General features: G+C 32.2%; 1 protein-coding gene across 4 annotated transcripts in view; it reads left to right on the top strand.

The window, feature by feature from the left end:
- The window catches only part of LOC108687017 (casein kinase I), a 30,631-nt gene that overhangs the window by 13,888 nt on the left and 7,289 nt on the right, over positions 1 to 9,454 (top strand). For all 4 annotated transcript variants that reach the window (XM_018192594.1, XM_018192593.1, XM_018192596.1 and 1 more), the window contains exons 2-3: positions 8,794 to 8,834; positions 8,931 to 9,000. In XM_018192594.1, coding sequence (XP_018048083.1) covers positions 8,794 to 8,834; positions 8,931 to 9,000 — 111 coding nt within the window. The remainder of the gene's footprint in view (positions 1 to 8,793; positions 8,835 to 8,930; positions 9,001 to 9,454) is intronic.

Genomic DNA, 9,454 nt, shown 5'->3' with positions numbered 1-9,454 from the left:
AGATTCCAGATTATTTTCCAAACATATTTAAAATTTATCTATGATCTTTTATCTACGATTATATAATTATTTAATATGTAAATAATCATTTCAATATGTATATATATATATATATATATAATACAATTCATATGGAGTTTTTATTTGCTCTTTCATCAGAAAATTATAATTTGTTTTTTAAAATGCTTACAAAATCTCTGTTGCGTAATTTATTCCTCCACAAGCAATGTTGGAATTAAAGACACAGTCAGTTTTTTGATTGTGAATTCTAGTAGTTAAATTTAAATCTTAAAAAAAAAATACAATCCAACTTTTATAACAGTAAAAACTCATTGTTAAAGTCTAAACTTTCACAAGTATATAAGAATATTTTCATATTTTTATACACAATATAAAATAACTGTATTGAAGTTCGAACTCACATTGCAGACGAGGAGTGAAAATTTCACATTACGGATTATTAGTGAGAGGATTATTAATAATCCCAAAATAATATTTTCATTTTTATTTGATCAGAAATATTGAAGCATTTAGGCGGTGGAAATAATTTATATTTTAGAATAACTCATTGGCTTTTGACATCAACAGACGCGTCGAATTGCATGGTGTCGTCCGATTCGACGTTTCGTTCGTAACACCTGCAGCCTTCTCCTCTGTCGTTCGAACATGTTTTTCCGTTGCTCGCCTTAGTGCCCTCGGGAACCATCGAGCATACCTACTTTATGCCATTTCTCTCTCGAAGCTTGCAACATCGAGCGTTGCCAGTTCGAAGCATTTCACAGCGGCAGACAGCTGCCCCTAGTAACGGTTGGAGAAGACATACGTTGACTGCCGAGGGATCTCAAGGTCCTATATCGGTCTGTCATGCTTTCGAAATTATCCTCTCCCTTGCGCGCTCTCCATTATACAGTTCCTCTACAGTGCGAAAGGAATTCCTAGCGATCGTAATGATAATATCATTACAAATAAACTACCAAAAATATGATCTATATATAAAATGTAATATAGATCTGCGGGCAGAAAACATTTTCAGAAGATGTCCTCAAAGTTATCTTGCAAAAACAAGCTAGATCAGTACAAATTCAATTCAAGAAAATTATACCGTTTATATACTATTAGATATTAAAGAAGCAACTTAATTCCTTGAGTTAAAGTTAAATAATTTGTTTTTAACTTCTCTGTTAAAGTAAATTAATTCATTTCTGCAATTAGTTTCAAAGTAAACAACGTTCGTACGCACTTAACATATGCACTTAGTAATTTATAAATTAAATTTGAGTCAAATTTAATACACGTTTTTGATGTTTAATTGTTTAACTCCATTATTTTAATTAAATTAACGACATGTAGAGTAGGAGAAATGATGATCTTTAAAATAATTTGAAATAATTCAAATAATTTAGCATCATGATAAATTGTTGTTAATTGTACAATATGATTAATTGATATTAATTGTAATAATGTAACTATTAATAGCGCATGATTATGACATTTTTATTCTAGGAAAAAAGAGACAGAAAAAACTTAATATTATTGAATGAATAATTTACGTACCTCTATAATTTTCTTTTGCAATCATGTAGTTATTATAATAATTTCATATTAATAACAAATTTCTAGTTCTTACACATTTTATCTATGCTTTTTATTTATTTTATTCATTTATTCATTTTTTGTACGTCGTTAGAGTAATTACTTCGCATTTCGTTGGCTCTTGTTCATTTTTTCTTGGCCTTGCCGTATTTTCACTACGATTTCGCAGGAACATCCTCGTGGCGCAATGATATATGGCAATGACGTTATTGCGCCAAATATATATCTTTCATATATTCAATAATACGATGAATTATTTAATATATTAATACTTTAATATATGAACGCAATGAAATAATTGTGCGATAACGCTTGAAATATTCTTTGGAAAAAATAGTAAAACAAGAGAAATAATATCACAAAGGAGAATGATAACCCAGTCCCTTAAATTAAATAACATTTTGTTATTTTTAAATTCATGTGTGTCAAAATGTAAGTCAATCCATTTTTGCGGTCAAATTTCCTATTTTTAAAATACTTAAATACCGGTCATATTAACGTATGTACTTAGTAAATAATAATCTAAATTTGGGCAAAATTTTATACAGTTCTTGAGTCAAATCATTTAATTTTGTTTTAGTTAACAACACAAGCAGAGGCGATTTATTGAAATGATAAAAAATAACTTTAGTTGGATATAATTTGACGTTATGAATTTAACAATGTATTATAGGTACAATTGTAAGGCACTTGTCTAACTATTTATACCGTTGAAAGTTTAACTTGGATCCTTTAGCGGCGGCAAAAGTTTCGTTACCAGAACTAAGTTCTCTTCAACAACAAAAGTAAAGAACCTTTCATACTTGCTTCTTCAATGAGGCATTTTCCGAATTGTACAGATTTAAACAATTAATGATTAAGTTGTATGCAAATAAAATGCGAGGAGCCGATAATGATAAATGAACATTGATTCTCGTTTATAAATGAATAATTATTTACATCGTCGTTATTATTATTGCAAATCAATGATGATGGCATTTCAATACTTCAATAACGATGCACCATGTTATATCGACTTAATGAAACGATTTGATTCAATTTTGATTAACAGAAGCCACGTTATCAGTCTCTGCAAATAAAATGCACGATTTGCGAAATCACTCGATAGTGGAGATAGATAACGGATTCTTTTTAATTGTTTTTTAATAAAGTCGATTGTAATTGACATGTTACGGTAATATTTTTGTAAACGAAATATAAATATAAGTACTTAAGAAACGATAAATTTAAAAATACGTTATTTATAGTTGAAAAAATAAGCGTTAATTGACAAGGAAGAAAGTAAAACAATTAAATTGAATTGTCAGAGCTAAATTATGAATTTCTGCGAAAATTCCTATTTTTGGCTTCTCAAAAAATTAATATTTCCATCCAAAAATAATGAATGGATATTTTAGTTATTTATAGTTGCTGCATTTTCCGTCGTCTATTCGCTCCTTCAGCGACGACCGCAATTTGCCCTCTTGATCGTCGCACGATATCGATCCTTCCCGAAATTTGCGACTGCAGATATTACTGTAACTGGAGTCATTAGCCGGAGCATCGTAATAATAGAATAAACGCTTCCGAAACGATGAAACGAAACGAAGGTATACGAAATTGAAATTATTTCGCAAAATCACATTGTAGGTACGTGTACGTTGCAAAATAATTTAAAAATATGTTTTATTATATGTCAATTCAATCTTTTTAGATCTTACAAAATATTTATAGAAATTATTCTGTGAATACTTTAAAAATTTTTTAAATTTATTTTTTTATTAAAAAAATTATATTAGGTAAAAAACATAGAAATAGACTTTAAAAGAATTAAAGATTTAAAAAGCGTTCCATAATATTTTTGTATATTAAATGCATTTTATTAATTTTAATAAAACGAGTAAAATTCATTGTACAAAACTATTATGGAACAGTTTTTAAATTTTTAATTTTCTTAAAGTCTACATCTGTTTTTTTATCTAACATTTTTCTTAAGAAAAATTAAAGTTTTTATCTGTAGTGTATTCAAGGCTATGACGAATACGGCGAATTCAGACGAAAATTCATTTTGATGGCTTCGTGCCAAACATCCAAATGAAATACATTGATGCGTAAGTACTTACGCATGTGATCTAATCTCGCCTGTGTACCATCTCTTACTTCAAGGTGATTAACTTTGAAGCTTTGGCACAAGATTGTCAAAATAATCTCCGTTATAACTTTAGTTAACTGATCTTTACGTCAGTCTACATTGCCTGAAAATTGTTGTAAACACGTCGATCATAAAACATAATATAAGAACTAAAACATTTATAACAAGATAAATAATTTTTAATGGGCTTGATGGCGTTGTGATGATTAAAGCAATCTTTGTATCAAGTTTTAAAGAAAAAAAAAAATACCAACGACATTGATATATTTTTTGTTCTGAGAAATTGCAGCGGTATTGTAGATCTTTTCTTCAGTTCTTCAGTTTTTTTTCTTGTTACTTTCGCTATTCTATTTTGCAATTCTAGTCAGGCAGTGTATACATGAGATGCCCTGAGGCATCACGCACTTTCTCTCGGACGCTTTTCCGGTAGATGCAGAGTAGCGAAAGGGTTAATCCTCCCACGCGCGCAGTCTCTGTGCATACGTCGCAGTAGGGATATACCCTCGTGAAGCCGTGCAAGGGGGATGCATGTACGTGTATACATTTTGCACTGTGGCGTACGCTCCCTTCTCATGCCTGTCCGGCTCCAACATCCTCTTTGTCTTTCTCATTGTCTCCGTGTGTTCGCGCGTTAATCGCAGATTAAGCAAGAAAGGGAGAGGAGAAGATGGATGAGGGAACTATGGACGAAAAGAAGACAACGGAAAGGGATGGAATCAGGGTTGGATTTCCTGTTCATACTTGTCGTGACGTTAATGGAAAGTTTATCTTACAACTCTAGAGAGGATCTTACGAAAAACATACAAAATGTGGAAGAATGAGGACATATGAAATTTTTATCCGAATATTGAACCAATAATATGTATGACCTATAAGTAAGTAATAAGTAGCGATGTTAATAGTGATGTAAAACGAGTTGTGATCAATAGCATGAAATAAAGTGCTCTATTACTGTATACCGAAACTGCACAAATAGGCGATAGATTAAAAAAAAAGACATTAAGCTATCGATATCAGAAGCATAGTTATTTCTAAATATACGCTTTGTGTGTATGTGTGTGTGTGTGTGTGTGGGGGGGGGGCATTTAAAAAATTAACCATCTGTAGTGCCATTTGAAGTTGCATATCCATATTATTAGAAATTATTTGTGTTTATAAATCAATATTTTTTAAGTCTCAATGATTTAATCAATGTTTCCATTAATTATTTTTCTTCAAAATTCGATAGAGAATTGAAAATTTTAAAAGTTAAAACGTTTCAAATTTCTCGAAAATACTTCCCTTAATTTCTATTTTATAGACACGTTTTGAGATATTCGATCTACGTACTCTCCTACTTATCTTGATTATCAAAATAATCTTAAAGAAATTCTAACTTTCTTCAGTACTTGTTCGAACAGAATATGACGATCCTTTCCGATCTCGATGTCTTTCTTTCGCTTGAAGGGTCTCCGCCGCGCGCGGTGGATTCACACTCGGTGTCAGGTCGATAGTTTTCCACGCTCTCCGTCGTTGCAATTTTTGCCTGTGCACTCAACGTGCGGCACCCGTTCGCACCGGTAAGACTGGTTATATCCATGAAGAGTGGCTGCTCGATGAAAGGATCTTCTCGACAACTCTTTACGGCCAGGTTCAATCGATCGTTCTCTTAACGCGCGTCATCTTAGATGTGTCGTGCAAAAATGCAACCATTATTATATATGTGTATATATATATATATATATATATATATATATATATATACACACACACACAGTATACTTCATTTCACGTCATCGATCACGACTTGTTTTACATCATTATTAACATCGCTACTTATTACTGGCACATATCATTGTATGTCTCACACGTACAATTATTTACTTAAGAAAATTATTTATTGATTCAATTGATTTAGAATAAAACAAAGTATCTATTGGAAATATTTCTCAGAGTGTACAACTTTCGAGTAATTATATTGGATTGTCCGGTAAGTTCGTGTTGAAGGAAAATTGAAACGCAGAAAATTTAAATTTTAGTATACATTTATTAAATTATATAGATTAGTCGGCACGAACTTTCCGGACAACCCAATAAGTAACATTATTGATTTCTTTACAATATTTGTATTCTTGTAATTATGACATTGCAACATAGCGAAATTCATTTCTTATAATAATATGAAGAAGGAAATCTTCGAAACTTTTATAAAACTAACAGGCTTGAGAAAGATAAGGCTCGCGATAAGGGCGTGGAACTACTAATATAACTACAACGATGTTAACTATTAATTAGAATTTATTTTACATCGTCATCGTTATTGTTATACTGAAAAAGTTTCTGGTTGAAAATAGAGATAAACCAGAAGATTCTGACAATAATCAGAATTCTGGATGTCTTGACTAGAATTGTAGAAATAAATTTAATCAGAAAATTCTATTTATCCATCTATTCAACCAGAATTCTAAGTTAGTGCAATCAGACTTTTTTGTCATTGAACATATCGATTCTAATTTCTACCAAGAATTATAATTAATATTAAAAAAATAGAAAGTATGTGACTTAAATAAAGGAAAAGATTGAGCAGATCGCGTGATTGTAATGGCTACGCGATATTAGATTTATTTTTTTTTAGCGGAATTTTCTTGCACTATTCGTCTTTCTCTCTCTCTCTCTCTCTCTCTCTCTCTCTCTCTCTCTCTTCTTTTTTTTCAAAGGTGAAAAAAGGAAATATAAACCGAGCTATAAGAAATTTAACTAAAAAGAACAGACCTATTAATATCTTTTACTGTTAAATTTATAATGTTAAATTATATTCAATTTGACTTATTTTGAACCATTTCTATAAATGCTAAACCACTGCTTCTTCTCAATATGTCTAATTAAACAACTAAAACAATGAAGTTAAACAATTTAATTTGAGAAAGTTTATGTATTAAGTGTATTAAATTTGACTAAAAAAAATTTGGATTAGATATAGACATTGTTTTACGCTGAAACTATCCACCAAAGTGGATTGATTTATATTTTAACACACACGGAAGTTAATAATAATAAAATGTTATTTAACAAGGAATGGGATTAGTATTGCTTCTTTGATCTCTAACAAGATTGCGATATCTGTATTTGACAATGTCACCGGTGCTTTCTATCGAGGAAGTCACAAGTCTTCCGCGGTTGTAGGGTCGGTTGGAGGCGACGGCTAGCCTTATACAAGGGCGTGGCCATGTTTATCCGAAATAATTGCACGCATCGACGACAGAGCAAAGCGAGTAAGATAGGCATAATAAAATAGCCAAAGAAGTACGGCCATCGTACTAATTACCGCGAAAGTATCGAACCGCTAATCGCAGAACGCGCGCGCGAGTGTACGAGCGAGCGAGCGAGCGAGTCATTGACCTTCGCTTCTGGCAAAGAGTTTCGTTCGTGCGTTCCGGCCCGCATCCTTTATATCTCCGCAGGTAGGTGCGCAAGTGGCTGCAGGAATGTGCTTTCGTTCGAGGCCCCTGAGTGCTTCATTTTTCTTACGTGGACGTCAAGTAGCGTCAACGACGCGTGATATTATCCTCGTCGTCGGTTTATGACTACCGAGCGTTATCCGGATAAGAGATTGCTTACGAATGAGAAACGCTCCATATATTTGCCCGTTTTTTTTTTTTTTTTTTTTTTTTTTTAAAGGAAACATATAGTTGCCGTGCTGGTATAATTTTAAGAGATAGAATTCTCGATTCTTTTAGGTAAATCCTGGAGCAAAAAGGATTCGAAGGATTAAATGATAGAATTCATGACGTGTTGTTTTTCCATACATTTTTCTTATCTTCATTCTACACTCCTTACTGTTTTTGCTATCTTCTCTTTTGCCTTTGTTTTTATTATGCTATTCTCTTAGAATGGTATTGTATAAGTTGTGCAACTCTGTGACATGCTACATTTGTTCGATATTTGCATTCTTTAGCTTATTAGTGAAATAAGAAAACACACTACTTAGTGTATACATGTTACATTTATTAGATTCGTGGCGAAGCCTTTGCAGAAAAAATTAAATCGAAATTGAGTTTTGTACTTTAGCCGGCTTCTGTGGCATTCAGCAAAACTGACTACTCCGTTATTTCTCCATAAGTCACGTGCAAATCATGATATATGTTTCTACACGTAGCACATGTATGTAATACTAAATTTAATGTTAACTTGCTAGATATTTTCAAACATTTTCTCTCTATAATGTAGAAAGTAGAAATGTTTCGTATGTTTATCTATCGATTTTTTAAAATCTCTCGAAATTTTAAATAAAATATATCACGTATATAATTATAGCTTCAATTCTTATATATTCTTACATTTAAATTGCTACTTTAAATTTATGGAAATATTTTAATTTGATTAACTTGACGTAAAACAGTCAATATCGTTTATATCCAGACAGTAAAATATTAATTCTATAATTTGACGCAACATAATTTTTCTTTGTCCTCGAGGGAAATGACTGAATTGTTTTAACTTTTGTTTGTCGATATATTTCATAGTGTTGATCAGACAATACCAAATTTCTTTATATGCCAAAAATTAATTTTTAGTCATCATTTAAATTATAGATTTACCTGACATCACGTCACAGTTTCGCTATGTACGTTTTGAAACAGTACAAATTATCGGATTAATTACTATGCACGCGATTGTGTTAAATGGAACATCCCCGCGATAAGTTTACGCGAGAGCATTTCATAGTCGACGACCATAATTCCATAGTGACCGCATGTACCGCAGCCGATCTCGACGATCTAATTTTCTCACATTGACTGCAATCAGCAGCAGCCGGAGTTATCGCACAGCATTTAATTATCGCGCAATCATATTGTCCTCAGCCTGTAATATCTATATGAAACATCACGTAGCTCGGTACATTGGTACTAATGCGCCATTGTAACGTGAATCGAATCATTTACTTTAAAAAAGAAAATTGCGCCCTGCTACAATAACCCAACATCACTCGCCCCCGGAATTCTCCTTTATAATTTATCGCTGTGCCCTTTTCCCCTATACACTATCATTCCATTTATAATACTCATGTCGACCTTTCTTTTTCTTTACAGGGAAGAACCTGTACAATAATGAGCACGTAGCAATTAAAATGGTGAGTAAGAACCGAGTATTTTATGTAATTGCGATACGTAAAAAAAACTCGGCGCACTTCCGCTGTCGACCTCACTTGTTACGCTTGTTGTCGCAGGAACCAATGAAGTCAAAGGCGCCACAGCTACATTTAGAATATAGGTTTTACAAATTATTAGGTACACATGGTGAGTATCATTTTTACGTTGTTACATTCAAGACTTCGCGTAATAAGATTGAAGACATACATTTACAGATACAAGTAAAGCGAAATTAGAGAATGTATTGAGCAAAAAAATTTTAATAGGAAGGAATTGTGAAATATTCGCGTTAAAATATAAAAAAGACTTTTATAGAGAGTAACGGAGTAGAAGGTAGTTTATTAATTCTATGACGCCTATAAAATAAATCAATAACTCTCAAATAAATGTTCTCGGTACTTCAGAGTGCCGTTAATCTTTCGTCGATGACGCTGCGAGAAAATAGTCCAGCAGCAGCTTGAACCTTTACATAATTTAATGTAATACGACATGTGAGATGTAATTTACTTCAATTTTCACGATCTGAGTTAGTTAAATCTCATGTGAAACAATCGCACGTGTAATTTCTATACGCTTGACTAGCTCGACATAAATTAGCGTC

Source organism: Atta colombica, unplaced genomic scaffold (genome assembly GCF_001594045.1).
Source record: "Atta colombica isolate Treedump-2 unplaced genomic scaffold, Acol1.0 scaffold198, whole genome shotgun sequence".
Classification (NCBI taxonomy): Eukaryota; Metazoa; Arthropoda; class Insecta; order Hymenoptera; family Formicidae; genus Atta; species Atta colombica.
Note: the sequence above shows the minus strand (reverse complement) of the source record. Positions and strands in the feature narration are given on the sequence as shown.